At 51.3% G+C, this 23,356-nt stretch overlaps 3 protein-coding genes across 3 annotated transcripts; 2 read left to right on the plus strand and 1 right to left on the minus strand.

Annotated features, from left to right (window-relative positions):
- Nucleotides 1-506: 506 nt before the first annotated feature.
- P152DRAFT_474507 (uncharacterized protein) lies at nt 507-6,008 on the plus strand (the record flags this gene model as incomplete). Its single annotated transcript, XM_033681326.1, has 4 exons — nt 507-883; nt 931-3,991; nt 4,046-5,074; nt 5,124-6,008. The coding sequence occupies 4 exons, from the start codon at nt 507-509 to the stop codon at nt 6,006-6,008; spliced, it is 5,352 nt and encodes a 1,783-aa protein (XP_033533416.1).
- A 5,154-nt stretch (nt 6,009-11,162) lies between these two features.
- Nucleotides 11,163-14,174, minus strand: P152DRAFT_474510 (uncharacterized protein; the record flags this gene model as incomplete). The annotated part of the gene is made up of 3 exons (XM_033681327.1): nt 11,163-13,821; nt 13,875-14,041; nt 14,097-14,174. 3 exons carry the CDS (start codon nt 14,172-14,174, stop codon nt 11,163-11,165), a joined length of 2,904 nt encoding a protein of 967 aa, XP_033533417.1.
- A 4,795-nt stretch (nt 14,175-18,969) lies between these two features.
- On the plus strand, nt 18,970-22,954 carry P152DRAFT_474511 (nonsense-mediated mRNA decay factor; the record flags this gene model as incomplete). Its single annotated transcript, XM_033681328.1, has 8 exons — nt 18,970-18,988; nt 19,046-19,090; nt 19,159-21,275; nt 21,326-21,617; nt 21,667-21,824; nt 21,871-22,152; nt 22,203-22,547; nt 22,640-22,954. The coding sequence occupies 8 exons, from the start codon at nt 18,970-18,972 to the stop codon at nt 22,952-22,954; spliced, it is 3,573 nt and encodes a 1,190-aa protein (XP_033533418.1).
- Nucleotides 22,955-23,356: the final 402 nt, after the last annotated feature.

Consider the following 23,356-nt stretch of genomic DNA (forward strand, 5'->3'; position numbering starts at 1 on the left):
CAACACCGGCCATGAAGCGCGCATTACCATAAATAGTCTGCCACTTTTGAAGCCATCGAATATTGAAATATAACTAACTGACGCGACATTGACAGGAGCTGGAGAAACGAAACACTCGGAGTCACTGATGACTCCAGTGAGGTTTAGTTCCGACAGGGGTTTGGGTGTGGCTCCTGTGGCTGGAGAATAAAAAGTGGCTGGAGGGACCCGACGAAACGGAAGGCACGACCGGATCCCTGCAACGCCAAGATTTCGCGGTTTCTGTGACATCGCGAAATCTCGAAATCTCGAAATTTTGAGATGGCGATGCTCCAAAATTTCTGTCTTGTCCGTCATAACTATAACCTACGGCCACAACACTATTTCTTGTACACGCTGTTACCTCGGTTCTGAGCGTTTGCCCTGATGTATATTCTTGGATAGTTGTAGTTGTCATTCGACTGCTACCGAAAGATTCGCGTTGAGCCTCTCGTTCAACCACCGCAGAATCCTTGAATTGGCCCAATATGCCGAGCTCACTCCAACAGCAGCTCGCGCAAATTGCGCAGAACTCTACCCGCCAACTTGACCTAAAGGCTCAGAAAGTTGGCCATTCCAAATCTTTCCTGTTCGAGCCGAAAGTCGCCGCGAAACAGGACTTCAACACTATCTTCCAAATATGCATAGAAGGCTTCGAAGAGATATGCGCCCTGGACAGGACTTTTGGAGAGTACCGGGAGACCCTCTTTAGCGAACAAAGCAAGGTCGAGGATCGAACACAAATGAATGCGGAAGAACAGTCTCAATTGAATGAGACCTTGGCGACATTTTTGATCCGGATATCATCAAAGCTGTTACTCAAGCCAGGTCTAAAATGCGTCGAGTGGCTCGTGAGGCGATTCAGGTACAGCATACTGGTTATTTGTATAATATGGCGCTAACATGCAATAGGGTCCACGAGTACAACACTGAACGGTTACTGTTCGCATTTCTCCCCTACTTCGAATCTCCCATATTTCCCCTGGTCCTATCTATAATACCCGAAAGGAATTTATCCGAGCCCGTACGATTCCTCTATCCATACATCCAAGCCCGAGAAAATCCCCGTATGACTGCGATCCAATACACAGCTGCAAATAACCGCTCTTTCTTCAGAACACTGAATAACTATGTGTTGGAGGTCGTCAAGACCGGATATCACTTCCCCACACTGCTCTCTTTCTGGACCTGCGTCATAGTCCACGGGATTGATGGAAGACTCGAATCCGCAAGAGCTGGGGTCGAGAATGTTCGCCGACAGAAGCAGGAGGACGCCCTTCTTGAAATTATACCGGTGTTGAACGAAGGCTTCGCGTTGACTCACGCGCCCGACATGATCCTGGCGTGCATTATGATTACAACCGTCCTAGCCTCCAAATCGGCGCCTGGAGACAAAGTCATCAAGCCGCTGATGTCTGCCGTTGTCGGAGCAAGTACCGAAGATGTGCTAGATGAGAGTTTGATGTGCTTGGTGGTCCTTGCAGAAGAAATTGAGTCGGAGAAAGTACCGAAATCGGTAATGAAGTTCATACTCGAAACAGATGCGCCTTTGCAGAGCATTCACCGGATTTCGGAGCAAGCTAGCGTTGACAAGTTTGTGCATGCCTGCATCACCACCGCCCTTGCAAATCCCGACGGACGCTGGATAAACCGAGTTGTTCCTTTCTTCCAGGAGTTGGTGGAGTCGCATTCAATATCACCCCGCGCTGTCAAGAACAGCCTTTCTCTCCTTATCAACGCTGTGAGGACATCTGGAAGACCAGATGGGAACACCGAGCTTTGCCAGCAGGTCGGACAGAGCATGCGCCACATAGCGCAAGAACCTTCGGGGGTCGAAATGATCAGGAATTGCGCGGAGTCACAAGGTCTGAGCGTCGGGGAGATCGAGCAGGCTACACTCACGCAAATTCTCGGCGATGCTGCCGAAGTCGTTGAGATGGAGGTTGACCCCTTACCCATTGAGGCCCAAGCCGCACTACCCAGCGATGAACTCTCTGAAAGGCTTGCAAGCGTCCCAGAGGCGAACACCCGATCATTCCTGTCAACCTACAGCTCGGAAACGCTCGATACCTTTGAGGCACTCTTTCAACAGGTCTACACGGATAGCGATCGGCTTCAGCAACTCTGTGAGGCCCCGTTGTTTTGGCCCAATGACGAATTGAACAACATGCTGTTCATCACCTTCCTTATCCGGATATGGACTGGAAAAATGCATCCGTCTTGCAAGCAAGCTGCCCTTGCGGTCGGGAAGTTGTGGCTGTCTAGTTCTGCACATCTCGGAAACTCTGTGCAGATCGTGGTTCCGTATCTGCTACTCGCACTCACCGATTCGTCCAGGATTGTTCGAGAAGCCGCTGCTGCATTTCTTAAGGACCTGGCCGATACATACACTTATTTGTCGTCGGCCAAGGCATCAACAATGGTTGCCCCTTGGACGTTTGATGCAGTGTATAGTCGGTCCCAATCAGCTTGGTCGTCGCTTTCTACGGAAGAAGCTTCGAAGCTCCTTAACGACCAACTCGTACCAATGCTTGAGGAATGCATCCTAGATCGGGATCTTATTTCGAACGCTCTGATCTCTATCTTTGGAAGGCAATCCGAGCCGAGCCATAGTCCGAGGCTCAAGCCTGCACATCTCGCCGCCACATATAACTTCCTCAGCAGCCACGCGGTTGCGACGCCACTCCTACACATTCGGACAAAGCTTCTCCAATTCCTGCGAAACCCGGGTAAGCCGGGCATAACCGCTCATAAGTCCGTTATCCAACCGGCTTTGAGGCAATGGGTTGAGCTCGCCCCCTCCGCCGTGAGTGCCGTGGAAGAAGAACAGGGGTCGAGCGTCCCAGAGCTTTCCGACGCCTATTTTGCTACGGTGCCATTCCGAGACCCGACTGCGCTAGCTTTCCTTCTGGAGCTCATCCGGCCAACGTCTCGACTGCGGCCAGACACAGCAGCGGCCGTTTTCGAGCGCATCAAGACTCTTTGGAGAGAGATGTCCGATTCGGTGAAAGGTGGATTCGCAAATGCAATGTTCGAGTTGATCATTACCGAGGATGTGCAGACTCCAGAGTTGCCAGCCCATGCTTACGAGAAGTTCCAATCGCTGTCCATCCCCACCGTCGTGATATTGGACCTTGTGGAGAGTTTACTACGTCATTCAGAGACTCCATCTGGCCAACATCGAAGGAAGAGAGCTCGGCTTAGCGACGGTGATGGTGCCCGACAGTCTCACTCCGAGACCAGCACTGTGTTGAGGAAGTTTAGCTTTGTCCTCGAATACTTACATAGCTCGTTGGCCAATATGGAAGCTTCCACCACCGAGCTCCTAGGTCTACTCAAAGCTTTGTTTTCCGTGTTGGATGAGCTCTTAGCGTTATCATCCACTGTCCACTCCGATCTCGTCTTCCTACAGGTCCTGACCATGGACAGTCTCAAGGGGATTGTCGAGCGGCTTTCGGATCGGAAGTTCAAGCTGGACGATCCAAGCTCCGTGCGAATGGACACGCTTGTCAATTGCTTGCGAAAATCGTCCAACCCGCAGGTGCAAACGAATGCACTTGTTCTTGTTACCCATCTTGCGTCATGGAATCCAGAGGTGGTCCTGCAAAACGTCATGCCCATATTCACGTTCATGGGACATACGATCTTGAGACAAAGCGACGAGTTCTCTGCTCACGTCATCAAGCAGATTCTGCGTCAGATCGTTCCACCGTTGGTCATCTCTCTCCAGAGATCTAACGTGGGGATCGTGCAGGGCGCCTCGAGCCTTTTGCACAGCTTTACAGCAGCATTCGAGCATATTCCATTGCATAGACGCCTAGATCTGTTTCAAAATCTAGCCTTGAATCTTGGTCCCGCCGAATCACTCCATGCAATCATTGCAATGCTTGCAGAGAAGTATCCACAAGATGAAACAGTGTATTCATTCTGTTCTTCACTTCTAGCACGCGTTGGTCCATATCAAGCATTGGAGGTGAGTAATTTGCATAGACACCTGTATGGTAAAGTACAAGCTAACATACTGCAGACGATTGGACGCTACACAAAGCTGCTTTGTGACGCTGCTATGCATCAGCCCGGAGACTTGGAGGCGATTCTGGCCATCAAAGGAAAGACGAATGAAGAGTTCGACTCTACCCTTGTTGGCCTACTCCATATGCTGAGTGCTCTGGTCGACAATGAGAGCTTCCGTGCTCGTCTGAAAAAGAGCGGCAAACCAGTGTCCGGCCAGCATGAGATTTTCTCTGATCTCATTACGGATGCAATCAAGCTCAACCAGGCATGTCGACGCAGCACAGATGTGTCCACGGCTTGCAGCAAAGCGCTCGCAGGAGTTTTCCGACTTCTGCCAACCGGTGACCTCATCAAGTCTGCTGACATGTTGCTGCAGAGGGCCAAGGAAGATAGCGACGGTGCTGAAATTCTGCCGATCCTCTTCCGTAGCATCGATGCGCAAGTGAGGCGGCTGAACCAATCCGATCGCAGCTCAAGTCGCTCGCTGGTGGCCTTCGTGCCGAAGATCGCGACAATTATCTCCATGGAATCCGTGCAGTCAAAGACGTACGCCATTGCTTGCATCGATCAGATCATTCGAAGGTTCGGCAAGATGAGCCCAGACGCTGTCGCCAGTGCTGCTCAGGTGATTGCTGGAAAGGATGCACTGGGACTTGCGAATCCCAAAGTACGAACAGCTGCTCTTTTGTGCCTGTCCTCGTGCGTTGAGGTTCTCCGTGATGACTTCATCTCTTTGGCGCCCGAGGTCCTGTCGGCATTACATCAGTATTTGAAAGCGGATGGCAACGAGCCAAACTCGCTGTTTGTTCCGGGCTACATGCTTCTTATCTCTCTTTGCGAGCACGCTGCCTTCTTGTTTGCCGGCAGTATCCTTGACAAAATCTTGGGTCTGGTTCATGCCTCGTCCGCTGCGTCACTTACGAAAGAAGAGGTCGATATGCGGCAGCATTTCTTGGAAGTCTTGTCTCAGCGTGTGGATGCAAGAGAACTGTTCCAAGCGATAGATCGCACAATGAATGACGCCATGAGCTCAAATCTGGAGGTAAGTTTTCGTTTATTTGACACTGGTAGTTCCCTGCTGACGAATTTAGGCAACGACACTGCAGTTGGGTCTGCTTCAGACGACTTTACAGCATCATCCAAATGCGATAGCTATCAAGAATAGCGCTGTGCTCTTCAGCATTCTTCTGAAGGCATTCAACCTTCGCGCTAGTCGTTCTAGAAACACCCGTCCCGCGGAGATCCAGAAGCTTGAAAATCTGGCTGTCGACGTGGCTATGGACATGACCATGAAAGTCAATGATTCGACATTCCGTCCGTTCTTCTCACAGATGATCGAATGGGGCAATGCCCCGCTCGAGGGCGACGAGGTTCGGATTGCACGGTGGACAACGGTCTTCCGATTCATTGAGACCCTCTTCGCGAGTTTGAAGAGTCTCATGACCTCTTACGCAAGCTATATTCTCGAACCGGTATCCAAGCTTTTAGAGATTGCCCCGATAAACACGGATGAAGGAGCCACTTTGGTCAAGGCCGTGATGCAAGCTCTCCAAAGGAATCTGGAACATGACCAGGATGACTTCTGGCAAGCGCCCGCCCATTTCAAAGAGCTCATGAATCCGCTTCTCGATCTTTTCACCCGGGCACCACCGAGCATTTTGAACGAGGATGTCATTCCTACTGTTGTTGAGTTGGCTGTTACGGCGGCCTCTCCGGACCATCATAAAGAGATCAACTCCCGTCTGATCCAGCATCTGCGGTCAATCCTGATCGTTCCGAGACTTGCGGCGGTCAAGTGCGAGCAAGCACTGACTGAAAGGCTAGGAGAGGAGTGGCTGTTGTTGCTGGCTGAGCTGTTGCCGGTGATCAGTGAACTGCAGGAGGATGACAATGAGACGGTTGAGAAGGAGACGGTTCGGTGGATCAAGATGACTTCAGGGATCCTCGGGGAGGATTTGGATGCCATGTTGAGATGATAACTCAATCCATACCAATCCAGTTCGGTATCGTATGAAACTGAAATTCCTTCATGAATCATGATCCTTAGGTATATCGATGGCTCTTGTTTGGTCCTTGCTGTTGATTCCCATGTGCTTTTCTTTCACGGGACAGCCATGAGTTCATCCATTGGGTTGTTTTGCTTTCCTCACACGCGGCAACCCTTCCAGATTCCACTCGATTCTGAGATTCTGCGTGTACCCGTGTTCTTAATACGTTTCTCACTAAATTCGACCGACTCTCACTCTTGTTTTCTCTCTCGCGCAATCATAACTTACACCCCGCCTGATTGAGAAGGTTGACTGAACTAATACCATCTCAGTAAGTGACAAGTCATCGATTAAAATTCCTCCATTCTAGCACTTATGGCTGAAATCAGCACACCCTATGATTTCGCCCGGACAGAAGCCTCCTATTCTACGTTGCTAGATCCTCTTCGCCCATACCACACCGTCACTCCCTTTTATTGTGCCAGATACAACTATCTGCTTGTTTTGATTCCGCTTCGCGATGCACCATGGCTTGTTTGATATCACTTTAGCAACGGGCATATTTTAGCCGTCTCCGGGTCCGCTATTACGGGCCCTTCATTTCTTTCGTTTCCAATTATTACACTCAAATAACCTTTTTTGTTTTTTCTTCTACCATTCGATGTCATCGGACCTCCTAGTGGCCAACTCCTTCCGAGACGTCTACACCATCCTTGACAGTTAGTGACGGTCTTCCGTCAGCCGTGTAGTTATTACGCCCTGCACCCGAATTTCATAGGCGTGCTTTAGGTCTGGAGCTCCATTTGATAATTTGAAAGAACATCACTGACCGAGCTACAGACCGTCAATCCGAAGCTGAAATCAATGAACGACTGCTTGCGTTTGTGAAGCGGATCGACATGGGAGGGCTAATTACCCCATATACATTCACTCATTGACCACCTAATCGAGACTGACATGCACGAGATTCCCTTTGTCTCTTGGGACGAGCCGGAAGAAGAACCACCAACCACCAAGGATTCCGATCTTCCCGATAATTCTCGTGGTCAAGCACCCAGAGATGTTCAGGGTGATTCCGTTCCTACTCCAGCGGGAGTGCGTCAAGGTGCTCTCCACCTGCCCATGACTCAAGGTAGTGCTCAGGAAGACGATGTCCCATTCTTCAATTGGGACGACGAAGATGTTGACATGAGAGGTAAGTAACATCTCGTAGTGAAAGCTATTTCCATTCGTTCTAACCATGTGATTCTGCAGGCCAATCCAACTTTCCTGGCCACGCAACCTAGCTCCGCTACTGCCCCCAGCTCTGCTACTGCTCCCATCAACTCGATTTCAAACGAGGACATGGAGATGATTGCGACCCATCGAGTCAATATGGAGAAGGCCATCAAAGAACAGGTGAATTATGAACGAGAGGCGCAACAGCGTCGAGAGAGTGTGCGCCGTGAAGCCAATCGATTGCCAAGCCAGGAAGCTTACCAGGCACGTACACGGCAATTGGCAGTTGAATACGAAGCGGCAGAATAGTACTATAAGAATGCGGTGGCCAAGCATGAAGAGGCGAGAGCGCTTATGCTGGCCAAAAAACGTGAGCAACATTAGCATTTAGCTAGGCAACTTGCAGGACACCCAGGATTGAAGAAAGCCGAGGAAGAGAAGGATGCGTGCGCATTCTACGTCAGGTTATCAAAGGAGAGGATGGCTGCGGTAGGCCGCCAGCTTCAAATAAATTTTAGAAAGACCTATGAAGAGGAGGTTTCGAGAGCGGCCACAGCTGTTGGGCATCCTGAGTACGAGGCTCCGCCGATCGACTACTCGTGCAGGTTTTAAGGTTGACCAGAAAGCCTGTTGAAAAAGGATCAGACGGTATCCCACCAGCTATGTCGAGCCTGATCATGAGTATTGTTGGCACGGGCGGATGAAGGGAATGGGACACAAATTGCAACTGTACTTTATAGCCACATGGCTCTAAAAAGTGCATTAGGATGTAATTTGCCTCATTGATGCATCTCGTGGACCTAGATACGCAGTATGCCGAGAGTGTCGATGTAATTAATAGTAGACATAGATCCTGTCATTCGAACTCGGGTAACAAATGCTGAAGCCGGTATGAACTATTTAGTCCGGCAGGACTTGACTACAATGTATCTAGCCAGACTTCAGGAGCTTTAAGTTTCGACTCTGATATTCTTCACTAGCAAGAAGGGTACGAACACCGCCAGTTTTCTAAGAACCGGGCTGTAGAAGGTCAGTCGCGAACGGAAGGGACTGAAAACCCTCAGTACCGCTGTCGCCGAATGGCAATAACCCATGAGAGTATTTTCAATATCAAATGAGAACCAAGTCCACTGATTTATCCCGAGCGGTAGATACTGCCGTTGTCCTGTGTTGTGATATTATCGACTTAGATGCTGGTTGACCGATATTGCTCCCGGAGCCCGGTCTCATGGAGGGAGAGGATAGGCCACTGTTTCAGTATCGTACTTTATGCAATATTTTGTTACGCTCTATTGTATCAAGCTGATGTAAGTGCAAGTAAGGACTTATTTCTTCGGTGATCTGCTTGGTCTGCTTGTTCACCTTGGAACATAGGGGTCAAAGAAGTCCGCCAGGTTCTATCAAGCTAGAGTATATTAAGATAATGTTAAGTGAATGAACGACTAATGAAGTGATAAGGATGCCTCAGATTCTTTGGAAGGGCCGTGAATGCCGTTTGTGAATTCGAATTTTCAGTAATAGATAGTGAAATATGCCTACCTTCGAGAAATCAGTCACCGACGATAAAGTTCCACCACCAGCTTTACTCCATTTATTTCCAAAGCAGTCTCACAGCTGCAGGCCCATGGTCAGGAACCCTTAAGTCAAACCAAATAACTGTGTCTAGACTGTGGATAGTACAAAGCCTCTATCAAATCCAGAAAGCTGACACCTCAACATGACGATGGGAAGTGAGAGACCACGAAAGAAGCGAAGGACCGACGTCCAGAGTGACGGTAGGCAGATCCCATCCATTAAATATTAACACATTGCTGACTAGAGCTCGAGCAGTATCTGCCACTCCTTACCACGTCGAGCGCCCGTTCACTCGAGGATCGGCGCGGAGGCAAGCCGCCCAAATTGATGAAGAAAAGTCCAGCGACAACCAAGATTTCGAGAAGATGCTTTCCCTGTACGATCGCTCCATGCGAGAGCTGAAATTTGAGCTATACAAAGACATTCTACTCATCCTCGATCGAATGATCGGCCGTCGTCAAGACCTGGCCTCCGATTTGTGCGACGAGAAGCAACATGACGAGGCAAAGAAAGTCAAGGCTGAGATCACGATCCTAGAAGACGAGTATGTGCAGGCGAAGTATGCATATGATATGTACAAAGAGAATGAAGGACAACTGGCGGAGAAGAAGGAGTTGTTGATAATTGGGGGCATCCCGCAGATCTTCGCTGACATTGCGCTGGATGCAAGGAACAGGGATGATGGGGACTGGGGAATTCTGTGATGTCGAATGAAACCTGTATGCTGCTTAGAGAAAGGAGCAATCTCGCTATTGGTGCGTAAAATGCTCGGGAACAAGTAAATTCTGTGCTGTTTCGGAGCAGGGGATACTTTCTCAGACGAATTCTTCGGTCACAGTTCTAACTCTTAGGAGTCATATCACCAATCCATGATACTTCGTCACTTCGGCTTGTTTGGAAGCGCCCCGGGAGATGGCATGGAAAAGATAAGTATCATTTGGCCGGCCGGGTTTGAGTTCGGAGTGACTGTTCCTGTACAAATATCAAACCGTCTCTGTAGACTATTAGAGCCGGAATTCACAAGAACCTATATAACGATTAGCCGGGCAACTCGATCTGGGTTCTTATATATCTTTCAGGACTAACAGTATAGCCACTCCATTTCGTGCCATGTGAGGGACCCTGGTGATTGTGATTTACGCTCAACTATCGATACAATCGCTCTTCAGAATCATAGGAGTCAGCTGCACCACTGACATGCACTGAACTATAGGCCCCTTAATAATAGCAATGGTAGAAATGGGAATTATAGTTGCCTTATTGAATGGGGACAACGTAACTCAAGTGTCCCTTCCTCAAACATATAGGTATAATTCTCAGCTCGTCTCCTTTACGAATACCGTCAGACCACTGAGTCTTTGCCCCACACCCTCGACACAATTTCGACGTAATGTAGTAAACTGCCCTGCATATTTCCACAGTTGAAGTTAGGGCCTCCTTTTCTTAATATAGCTGAGCTCTAATTTGAACAATGAATCACCTTGAATGGCTTTATAAACTTTCCCGCCGCCTCAGCAGTATACCGGGCCAATAGTCTGCAAAGCCTCGTACACAGGCGAGGTCAGCAACTCCATGCCGCTTCCGCAGTTCTAACCGTCTTCCAAGAATGAATTCCTCGCGTGACTCTAGATGAGTACCGGCATACATGCTCGAATTGCCTCCGACAGACATATATACTCCATGCTGCGATAGGCACGAAGGGTAGACTAAGACGGAGGAAAACATGATTTCCAACCAAGAGCAGAAGCGGATGCGGGAGTTGTTGCAGCTGCATTATGGACAACAGGGGATTTCCACTGTCGACATGAGGGAGAAATAGAATCAACAAGAAAGGGGACAGCTCTAAGACGGACAGTGATTGAGGGTCAATAGCCGAGCTTTAGCTGAGGACGAAAAATGCCGAACGAAGGAACTATAGAGACAACTTTGAACATCCACAGATCCTTCACTTGCCTAGTTCCGCTCTGGGTCGTCTGCTCAGTTGCTGTCATTGGCCTTGGTATCATTCAGTAATATATTAATACTGCGCGAACAACGAAACGGTTAGAAGTGACGATAGCAGTGACGATCGCAATACGACTCTCACCTCCACTATACCGTGGGAAAAGGACTCCGACCAAGTCGAAAAGGTGATTCATGAATCTTGTTTATATTCCACCCCAGGCCCGATCGCGCCAGATTATATATCCATGAGCCGACGATACCGCCGACCCAGCTACGAAAAACGCTCAAATAAACATTAAACAGCAAGATATTCGGTGGTTGTCCTTTCCTTCGCTACACGCAAAACCGATCCGTCCCAAATTTCAGCATATTTCTCATCATCGTCAACGCGCTAGGCGACAGCCTCTACGACCCCCGACTTCCCCCACCGGGATACTGCTTCGTCAACCGCTTTCTCCTCCTCTTCTCCCCGCTCCCCTCCCCTCCGCTCTCCGTAGCCCCGCCCACACTCCCACCCCCACTACTCCCCCTCCGCTCCGCCGCCTCCGCGAACGGCCGCCGCGGCGCCGCCATCTCTGTCACCGATCCGTCGCTCTCGTACCCGCCCGCCCGATTCCGACTCCGACTTCCCTCACGAGAGTGCGTCGAGGCGTCGTCTCGCGTGGGAGCGAAGGTCGGTGGCGCGTGCGGATGCGCCGGGTTCTCGTCCATTTCAATCGCTACCATGCGCGGTGCGGGCGCGCCCTCGGTTTCGCCGCCCGGCGCCGTGTGCATGAAGCTCTGGCGAGCCAGCGGGCTGCGGCTGGAGCGGTTGCTAGCGGAGTTCGACGGGACGCCGAGGTTGGCGTCGGGGTTGAGGCCGGACTGGCCGAGGGCTTGTCGTGCGGCGAGGGAGCGCGCAGGGGAGCGCGACCGAGGTCGCTGGTTGCTGTACTGGACGGGGGATTGTGATCGAGGAGAGGCATTGTGGCGGGGTTGCGCGGAGTGTGGTGCGGTTGGCGAGGATGATCGGGGTTGGGGTCGAGAGGGGGGGCCATGCTTGTCGTCGAAAGAGATGCCCATGGTGGGAGACTCGGGCGAGTTGAGAGATTCAATGCTATCGCTGAACTCGGTCTTCGGGGCGCCGCCGTAGGGATGGCTGCCTTTGTTGCCCGGATGGTTACCACCGCCGTAGGGTCGGGTGGTATGGTCGCTCTCGTAAAAGGCGCCACCGGCGGGACGTTGCTCCGCCTGGCGGCTGTGGTATAATCGGGCATCTTCCGGGGGAAGGAAGGACTCGACGCGGCGGGGGATGTAGATGGAGTTGCCGGCCGAGGTGGCCGATGCCAGGGAATCGATCGACGTGCGGGGATGCAGCGGGATCCGGGGAACGCCTTGGTTTCGATTGAAATGGTCGGGGATGGTGAGACCCGAATCGTTCGGATGATGGTACCAGCCACCGGCCACCGGTTGCGCGGCGTCGAAGCGACCCACGATCCTGTCGGACGGCTGGAGAGCCATTTGCGCCGGGCGATGGTGCGCCGGTTTATCTCCAACTTCGGCGGTCTCCGCGTTGGCCGGTTTGAACGTCTCCGGAATGATGTTGAGGTCGTCGCCGGTCGCTTCAGCGTGCTCGATGGCCTGTTGTGGCGTCGTGTTGGGGTCGGCCTTGCCAGCATCAGCCCGAGGGCCACCCCAGGTCCGCTGACCGGCGGTGAAAATGCCGTAGACCATGTAGACCCAATTGAAGAAGGGGTTGATGAGAAACATGACCGGGTACAGCATGATCTTGTAACGGCCGAGGCGGGCGCCGAAGTAGAGCATGAGAATCCAGTTAAGACCGAGGGACACGGCGATGAAGCCGACAGGGAGCTGATCGATACGTTGCGAGGTGGTCAGCAACGAGATAACCATGATGAAGAATAGCAGCGCGGTCGTTCGAATAGTGTTCTGCATGAATCGCACGATACAGAGAATGGGATACCGTCGCCAAAGTCGAACGTCCGTCAACATGCACACTTCGTTAGTGATGAAGCCCAAGAACCATCGTCGTCGTTGCTTCAACAAACTGGCGTAGGTTTGCACGGCCTCGGTTTTGCAGAAGGCACCGGTGTTCATCTGGATCTGATATCGCTCCTTCGCCCCGATCATGAACAAGTGGGTCAACCATCGATCTTCGCCCAAGTGACATTTTCCGTAGTCGAACAGGTCGTCGCACTGTTCGGCTTTGTCGGCGAAATAGAACTTCGACATTCGTCGGAAGGCGGAGAATCGTAGGATGGTCAAGGCACCGGGCAAGCAAGTGACGGCACCGCATCCCGATTCCACGGATCGCTCGAATAGCTGGCCATGGATATATTCCATGTCTTGCAGCAGCGTGATTAGCGAGTTCTTCTCGGTGGTCGACGTGATGACCCCCGTCATGGCCAACATGTTCTTCTTGCTTCCGGGTTTCAACTCCATCTCGTACATGAAGTTCTGAATGCAGTTCTTGTCCAGGATGCAGTCGGAGTCGATGAAGAGGATGAACAGATTGTCATTTCGCTTCAGGTATTCGGTGTAAATTCGGTCGATGAGTCGGAACGTCCGCTTCTGGCAATGTCGCTTGCCGCCGTGCGGGAACCGGGAGATGGTGATGCGCGTGTTCCGGTAGACGACATCGATACTCTTCGGATACGTGTCGAGGGTAAGTGGTACCCCGCATTTCTCGATCGTGTTCAGATACAATTCATCCTCTTGGTCGCCGTCGAAGGATAGGAAGACGTGCATGCACGACGGGGGGTATTCGCAATCGACGATCGAATCGACGGTTCGAATGAGCACTTCCGGGATTTCCTGGTAGCATGGCATGACGATCACCACCTTCGGTGCCGATTGCTCGTCGAGGACGTGCTTGATGCGGCTTGTGCGGCCAAGTGAGTGGGTGACCAGTTGGTAGACGCAGAAGAGCCACGGGATGGTGAGGAGACCGGCAAAGGACCAGAAAGCGAACCATTGCAGGAACGTGACCATCATGATAGGGAAGTGCTGGGTAACCTGCGACGGGAGTGGCAAGGTGACCACCATAATCGGAAGGAAAATGCCTCTGTGACGCATTAGTCGGGAGGCGGGGATGAGATACCCAAGGGAAGCGCATACCTAAACCCGGTGAAAAGGACCATCATTATTATCGCCATAAACCGTGTCGCTATATTCTCCGCCTTTTGGAATACCTTGACTAGGCAGTAAAGAAACGCGGCCAGCCACAGAAACCATTCGAGTAATGCTGCGACCATGAGGGTGCCGACAATGGCAACGTAGACAATCTGTGGACCACGGTCAGTGTTTCGCTCTATCTTGACATCCACGTCGAGAACTCACATCTTTGACCGGCCATGGCTCAGTGATCGCTGGGATACTGCCATCTTCACTGGCGCGAGCGAGAAGTTCGCCCCACATTGTGTCTAGAGATACCGCAGTGGCGTCGCGAGACTGCGAGCGAGACTTGTGGTTACTCTGCTACGAGTGCAAGTGAACTCAGGAGGGAAGTTCGAGTAGAGGTGCAGTTACAGGTATATTGCTAATTGAGTCGTTGCATGGACGGTGGTAATGGAAACGAACGTTGAAGGTAGAAGCGAGAGTCGAAGCGATCTGGATCCTGATGTCAAAGGTACATCCTTAGGTCTTGACTGAGGTTTGTCTTGTTTCTCTTTCGCGAGTGACAAGTCGATCAGAACTTCAGAAGTGATTGGTGATCCAGCGTACCGTGTTCCACTTTTGCTATTCTGAAGCCGAGCAGTGGTTGCTCTGGCGGTGGGATGGCTCCGGACAGGACGGTTGAGTTCGAGCGCTACCGGTACTGGATGCTTATGGGCATAATTATATTGCAGTTCCCGATGCTATCACGAGGGGTTTGAGATTCGACGAAAAGCGGCCCGACTTTGATGAAAGGCGAATTAACGGATTTTCCACGCCAGAGCGATGGACGTGGACGGGTAGAGGTAACGGAGCACAGCACACAAAGAACGAGTGAGACAAACAGCAGAAGCACAATTGAGGCTCTGGAACGAACGATGCAAGGAAAACTAAGGATCTGGGAGGGGAGAAGGGAAGGAAAAACGGCGAAGGCGGGTTTGTTCCGATGGTGAAGTCCCATTCAGTCAATGGTTTCAGACTCCAAGGCGATGAAGCAAGCCCGAGCGGAAACCAGATGTCTCCACCAAGGAGGCGGGAGCATGGAAGGGCCTCAAACTATACTATGGGGCATGGTCCATGGAACACAGCCAACTATTTGCTTGGGCACAACTTCGGCTACAGGTTAATGGCGAGATACTTTGGCCATTGAATCAGGCTAAGCGACCATTCGGACGACCCATCTCGGCCATTCGGCTAGGGTCCAGCAATGGAGCATGGGCGAGACGCGGAGGAGAGTTGGCCACCACTGGTCACAGTGAATCCCCCTTAAAGCGCTGGCGGTTTCCTATTGGGAGCAAACGTGTTTCCAGAACGACGCCGTATGTAGTATCACCGGAGCAGGGCACGTAAAGCACAGGTATTGGGACCGCAGAAACGCGGGTAACCGTCAGTTGGGCCTTGTATTGGGGTGTAACCAGTGGAGCATCCGAGCCAAGGAGATCGGTAGGCAGCGGAGAGTAGAGAGTTGGCCGCCAAACGAGAGAGTAGAGAGTTGGCCGCCAAACGAAGGACCTAAACTCCCTAAAGCGTAAAGGAACGTCTACAGGAGTCTGGAGCAAACACGGGACCAGACACAACCCAAGCTTTCAGGATGTTGATATTGGGTGAGTTTCGGTTTGGAAACATGGAAGAAAATATCGACGACAGGGATCCGGGGGGCGGCTAGGGATGGGGCAGGGAAGGCGCCAATTGCCAGGGATTGACCAAGGATTGGCCCTTGGTCTTCAAATCGAAATGCAAGAAAAATGAATGATGCGGCACATATTGGATCCGTGCGCCCGCTTCTCCTGAAACCTTGTTGCCATTTGCACTTTGGCCGAATGGCGTTCATGGTTCACTGTTGAGCCTCCGGAATGCACTTGCACAATTGCATTTTCTTGGCTAACGAAACTTTTTTATGGTGGAGGCCGGCTGCAGTCCGGCACTAACGGACGGAGCCCAGGCATCCAGACTCCCGACGGTCGATGGTTTTCGCCCCTCTCGTATTGTTGGGTTTTCAAGCGACACTTCCTGATTTCGGTCCATTATTGGCGGTCTCGGAAGCCCAAAATAGAAAATATTAATATCCGATCTATGGTTCCATTTTTCTCGATGCCTATTGACAGTTGTGTTACATGATATCGGTATTATTCCACATGCTGTGGTGTGATAGACAAGTCCGTGATCTTATGCCCAACCGGCTGATTGAACTTCAAAGTTCCCCCATTTACGAAGAATTCTGATGTACATCCCCTATCTTTCTCAGGCTCAACTCTGAGCTCTCGTGTATCTCATGTATGGATACCTTGTGGGTACAAGGCTACAAGCAGGATCGAAATTCGAAAACCTCTGCTACTGCTATGCTCCGCATCTCGATTTCAGTGCGCGGGATGCCACGCAATTTGACACATCTTTCATGGAGTCGCGGATCGGCAACCCAATGGGATGCGCCGGAGATGCCACATCCCTGACGGCATCCCGTTTTCCTAAGAGATGATCAGCGGCGGGGGATTCATGTTGACTTTTAAAGTTTTAATCAAGGCCCAGCCATCAAGAACGAAGAAAGATGCTGGGTCCTTACCTCAGTTACTCATGCTTCTATTCTTCCAGGCTACATTATTATCAAGTCAAAAATCGTCATGTGCAAACTGTCCACTGCCGACGTCGCTTTGCCCGATGCGGGACAAGTGACAGAATGGGTCCTAGGCCAGCGGCAGGGGGCGGCTCGAGATTTCCTGATGCAGGAAAAGGTGGGCACGATTCCGGGAAGACGCCCAGGGCCACGGTGCTGATTGACAGTCACTGACAAAGTGACAAGGGCACAAGGCACTATCCCTCTCTCCTTGAAACATCACACAATGTAACCTCATGTGATTCGTGCTCATGCCGGTCCGTGCCTGCATTCCTCTTCCCCTTAACCCCTTGTAGGTGGTGGCTTTTCCATTGGCTTTCCCTCCCCGGATTTTCCGCTGGTCCAGTGTGCTGGCTGTCAGCACCTTAACATTACTTCAGTGAAAATTGAAAACTGAAAAGTCATCTCGTCAGACGTCCACAGGGTGCGTATATACTCCTAAAGAGGGAGCAGAGGACAGCTATTTGTTCTTACTTCTTCCATTTCCTTGTCTGTTACACGTGATGTAGTGTGTACCAAGAATAGATCTTTATTCTTGTCTCCTCTGAGCCGGAAATCGGTCTTGTCCCTTGCATTGTCCCTGAGAAAGCTTCCGAGGCGGGAGGTGGTGATTGGTTGCGGTTAACCCTAACTGCCACCTTTCATTGAGCACAGAATCTCCTGAAGCCGCCACTTCCGAAATTTCCAATTGTGAATTTGTGATGGCATCATGGCAGATGGACTGACGGGACCATACACCGCGTCAGTGCTGGTATTGGTGCCTGGCCGCCCTGGCGGAGTGGCGAATCCCCAGCGCCTCCTCGAACCTTTCCAAGACATCTTCTCTGCTGTTTGATCTCCTCAACATCCCGCTGGTCGAGTTCCATTTGAACAGCGTGTCCCTGACCAAACCGTCAGTAGGGACCCCTCAGTCGCTCCCCGAACCGCAGTGCTACCAATTCATCGATGCGTGTCTTGTAGTCACTGCTGTAGCCAGGAACGATTCCTATCGTCCCCTTATTAAGTCGTTAGGGGCCTTCCCCCAATTCCATGATGAACAAAACATGGGTAATATCGATATTCGGACGCTGTATTTCTCTTGAAGAAGAATTTTTATGCCCTCTCTCCACGCCTCGCGTAAAATTGGACTATTGGAGCTACTGCGTAGAAGGCCTAGAAGCCCAAGCTACATCCAGATCTCCACATCCTGCCTCCGTTCGGCTGTCCACATATCATGACGACAGGTGGCCAGCCACATCCATAGGGCGTCAGCTGAGGTTCTCCAATAGCACAATATACTTACTCATACCACAAGCTACGCCATCAATGGATGTACTTTCATTGAGCAAGGAAACTGAATTCCAATTCCCCTAGCGAAATGGCTTCTCTCATTGCGCTGTTCAGCTCGCCAATACAGGGGATTCGCCTCTCCCAGGAGTCCCCTGCGTCGCATCAAGTGTCCTGATCGTTCGCTTAACGGTTCGCATCAGGAATTCAGAATTCAGAATCCATATTCCCAAACTCTCCAGCCCAGACTAGTGCCGTGGCCAAAGTCCATCAAGTTGGTCATCGCTAGTTTTGAAATGGCCCGGCCTTATATCAATACCTAGATGATTGTGGTTCGACATAACATTGGCATAGGCTCAAGAGGCGGCGCTTTGGTTAAGCGCTCCGGTCCTGGTCAAGGAACATTGAACAGCACTGGGACATCGTGACTTGGAAATTCATGACCGCCTCCACCTGTGGTGTATTATCTGATTCTAAGCAAGAAATCAGGAGCAAGCTTTTGATGCGTAGTCGGCCGGGAGACCAATCTGATTCGACAACCAAGGTAGGTGAACGATATGGATAGGAAGGCATGGACTTGGACAACGTATGTTCCTGATTGAGAGCCGCGAAACTAAAAAATGTCTGAGTACAAGAAGGTTGACTACCTAGCCTGGGACGACAAGAGCATAACGTTGTGAATACAGTGGTCCGTATTTAACGCGGGATATAATAAGCATTTTCATGGTTGCTCATCGAAGTACTAGCAAGACATATTGTGAATCCACAATGTGACTGGAGCTGCTTAAAGGGATATAGTAACATGATGAAAGATAAACATCCTGATGACCTAGAATTTTCAAGTGTTTTCAAGATGCGAATAGAAGTTGCTGCCAGGTGTGAACTGAGGCATCCTTCGGTTTTGATATCGATATCGGTTGTGGCGCAGTATGCCCCACCAAACCGTGGCGGTGATCTTTGACTTCATGGTCCGGGTACATGATGACACGGGAAGACATGCTCAGTGACTGGAGAAATCACATTACTTTCGCTCTCCTCTAACGCGGGATTTCTAGAGCATTTGGGAGAATTTCTAATGACTCTCTCATCTGCCTATTACATCCCGGAGTCATACACATGGTCGACCCATAACTGGTTCGCACCTTTTTCCCTCTTCTTCAACCCCTCCGCGTGGATAGGACTATGGAGAAGCCAAGAAAGCGTATGTCTCTGTTACATATTTGTAGATCGGTCTCATAGCTAACTCGGATCTTTTCAGGCGAATTGCGCGACCTCAATGCCGGAGCATGGACAGGAGAGAAAGGTTGGTATTCCAGCGCTCTCGAGAGATCTTCTGGAGTTCAGAATGCTAAGTTTACCTCTCACCACCAGATCTCTATCCCGTACATGCGACCCTCGACTCTTCCATGAAGAAAAACACCACCTTCATCAAACGGCTACGCACTTCAATCACTGCCTCAACGCAGTCCACCTTCCTTTCCGAGGTCTCCTCGCTGTCACTCACCAAATACCTCTCTGAGATCCTCTCCGCCTGTTATGAAGGACTCTGCAAGCTCAAAAACCCCGCCGACATCGCCGCTGCTGTGGAGATCGTCTCCGCGTTGCATCAACGTTTCGGCCCCGACGACTTCACCAAATACCTTGGCTGGTTTCTAGGACGAGGGCTCGCGACACCAGAGAGGACGGTTCTGAAGGCGTTGGCGCCAGATGTCAGGGAAAAGGAAGAAAAGGAACGACTTGCCAGGCAGCGCGTGCTGCTGAGGGTCGTTACGGAGCTATGGCTGGTTGGCGTGCTCAGGAGTTTGGAGGATGTGGCCAGGCCGGAAGAGGCGGCTGCCGCTTCGGCGGGTAAGGGCAAAGACGGACCGTTGCCCGGGGAGAGCCTCGGTGGGAAGAAGTCAATTCCAAACGGTGCAAAGGCTCATGGACAACTCGATGCGGAACCGTTCCCACTCGAGGTTCTCAAGGATATGCTAGGTCATGATCGAGACCATGTTAACTTGCCACTTGTGGTATTGTTCGTGAAGTCCTTTTCGTGGGATATCCTAGGCGCCAAAATTTCTTCGGCCGACGGTCGAAAGACGGTTAACGAGGATGGTGTTATAGTGGCAGGGACCACGGCGAAGGGTGAGGACTCAGCATCTTCTGGCGAGGATGACATAACATCCCAGGACCCGCCTATGACTTCTCCAGAACTTCGAGAGCGGTTCTGCAACATCCTCAACCGGTACTTTGAAGACGTCAAGTCGCATATTGTCCGCGACCAGAGGCACCTCAATCAACAAAGCCGTCGAAATGCGGAGGCCTATGTCAAGTCCGGGGAGGTCTTTGAAGATCGACAGGCTAACTACGAGAAGATGGTAAAAGCACAAGAAAAGCTGATCTCGAACGCTCAAATCCTGGCAGAAGCGGTTGGTGGTGAGATACCAGATCTGAAAGAGAGGGATGCGTCCCAGCAACTCGGGGACGGCTCGATCGGCCTTGTCAAAGCAGGTGATTATTTGCGAGGCCAGGGAGATGGCGCTGGGATTTGGGAGGACGAGGAGGAGCGGCGCTTCTACGAAAATCTGATTGACCTCAAAGATCGTGTCCCGGCCATTCTTCTCGAGACGAAAAAGAAGAAAACCGATGTCGACGAACCAGTCGGAAAGAAAGCGGAGGGCAAGGATAGTGAAGACGCTGATCAGAAACCCACCGGTGAGAGCGAAGATGCCAAATCAGCGGCCGATACGGAAGACCAGTCCACGGCGATCGCGAACAAATCTGTAGGCGCTCAGGTCGACATCCTGTTGGCTCAGTTGCCGGAAATGACCAACAAGGACATGGTTGACGAGATCGCCATTCAGTTCTGCTTCTTGAACTCCAAAGCCTCCCGAAACCGGATGATCAAAGCGGTCCAGGATATTCCCAAGGGCCGTACCGACCTCCTACCGCTCTACTCGAGGCTCGTTGCTACACTTGCGAAATACATGCCCGACATCTCTCAGGGGATCGTGAGCCATCTGGATGAAGAGTTCAAAAGTCTTCAGCGCCGCAAGCAGAAGGAGTTCCTTGGTCAAGTGCGAATGATGAACGTTCGGTACCTTGCCGAGCTGACCAAGTTCGGCGTCGTTCCCGAACACATCATATTCCATTGCCTTCGTGTCTGCCTGGATGACTTCTCTCGCATGAACATCGAGATCATGAGCACTTTGATGGAGAATTGCGGACGATACCTGATCAGAAACCCCGACACGTCCGTTCGGATGTCATCGTTCCTGGAGACCGTGCAACGGAAGAAATCGGCCCAACACCTCGGGCAACAAGAGCGGATGTTGATCGAGAATGCGTGCTACTACGTCAACCCACCTGAGCGAGCGGCGATTGAGCAAAAAGAAAGGACGCCCATCGAGTTGTTCCTCCGGAAATTGATCTACTTAGAATTGAAGCGAGGCACATTGGACAAAGTTGGCAAACAGATTCGGAAAATGCACTGGGAAGAGCCTGAGGTTCGTGGGATTGTTTGGGTATGGCAAGCCTCATTCACTGACAAACACAGGTGGTTGCAGTTTTGCGAAAGATCTTCTCCAGACCGGGAAAGCTAAAGTACAGCAACATCCATCTGCTCGCCGTCATGCTAGGCATGTTGAATCGATACCATCAGGACTTTGCCATCTCCGTGGTCGATGATCTGCTCGAGTCTATCATATTCGGGCTGGAGCTAAATGACTTCAAATTCAATCAGCGACGGATTGCCGAAGTGAAATATTTGGGAGAGCTCTACATTTACCGAATGGTAGATTCGCCGGTGATCTTCGATACCCTTTACAAGATCGTCACCTACGGGCATGGTAAGTCTGGCTTGTCTGCATGGATGTATCATGTGCTGATGTGAAGCAGAGGATGGTATTCCGAATCCGGGCAAGTACAGCCCTCTGGATCAGCAGGATGACTTCTTCAGAATCCGTCTGGTATGCAATGTGCTCGAAACATGTGGCGTGTATTACAGCAAAGGAGCAGCGAAGAAGAAACTCGACTTCTTCCTGACCTTCTTTCAGGTATGCCGGCCTGAGCGATTCCGAAGTTGGATGCTAACATTCCTAGTACTACATCCACACGAAAGCACCCATGCCAATGGATATTGAATTTGTCGTGCAAGACGGTTACGCTGCGACACGTCCGCAATGGAAGCTAGCCACATCGATTGAGCAAGCATCCAAAGAGTTTGCCGATGCCGTCAAGCAAAACTACCAATCCACAGGCCCAGAGAAACCCACAGAGGCAGATGAAGCCGAAGACTCTTCTGCTTCTGAGGACGGCGTGGATGATGACCGACTGGATGTTGAAGATATCGACGATGACAACTCGTCTGAGGGCGAAGACGGAGTCAGCTTCATTAGAAACACACTACCCAATTCTTTGCTGACCAATGACAGAACGAAGTCGAGGAAGAGGTACGGGAGGAGCACGACGAGTCCGAAGATGAAGACGATGAGGATGAAGAAGAAAACATCGTTGTCACTCGACCGGAGGACGAGCGTGATCCTGAACTCGAGGCGGACTTCGACCGAGAGCTGGCCAAAATGATGGCTGAAAGCTTAGATTCTCGCAAAGCCGACCGGAAGCCGGTATTCGATGTTCCGTTGCCTATTCGACGCAGCCAACAACGTGATCCATCCACTGCTTTGGATGAAGGGGCGTCCGAGAAACCTGAGGTTCACGTGGAGCAGTCCACTATGGTGAAGTTCTCGCTATTGAGCAAGAGGGGCAATAAGCAACAGGTATTGTCTATAGCACACATCCACTCCCGCGATCCCAGCATTTTCAGAATTTCGGGGATTGGTTTCTTCGCGGGTGCTGATTATCCCTCCAGACCAAAGCCATCGACCTTCCGTCCGACTCCAGCTTTGCCGTCGCCATGCGTACCCAGCAGCAGGCCGAGCGGGAAGAACAGCAGCGCATCAAGAACCTTGTGCTCAACTATGATCTCCGCAATGACGACACTGATGGTGAAGACGCCCTTTCTATTCCCCATCTTCCCCCTAACTTGAACCGGAAACGAAGCCGGCCTGAACCCGCTCAGTGGCGCTCCAGCGCCCGTGGAGTGAAACGCGTCGGTGCCGGACGTGGTGGTGTGCCGAGTGCTGGGGACGAGAACCGGACTCCCCGTAGTCGCACATCTTCATGATGGTCCGCGGCCCGATAGGCCCCCGGGTATCACTGCCGCGGAGTTCAGAGCTGTTGTCGTCTAAGCTGGTCCTATTCGTTGCGCCTACGTTTCCGTTTACTCAGCTCAACCCACCAACCACCCAGAACACGTTTACTGAGACATCCTTATCGCAGACATCGAAACCCGCCTTCAAAATCCGTACGCCCACCACCAAACCCGCATGGACAAATCCGCAAGCACGCGAAATACTCAGCGTTCGAGAAAGTTGCAATTGAGCGATGTTGACTGGTATGCATCTATTCCATTGGCTGCAGCCCGGAAACCCTGATATGGATACTTAACTTGCTCAGGACTTGAGTGATTCTGTCTTTGTTTCTGAATCAACTTCCCCAAATATTGGACCCCAACAAAGCGAAACGC

Source organism: Eremomyces bilateralis (assembly GCF_010015585.1).
Source record: "Eremomyces bilateralis CBS 781.70 unplaced genomic scaffold P152scaffold_12, whole genome shotgun sequence".
NCBI classification, from domain to species: Eukaryota; Fungi; Ascomycota; class Dothideomycetes; order Eremomycetales; family Eremomycetaceae; genus Eremomyces; species Eremomyces bilateralis.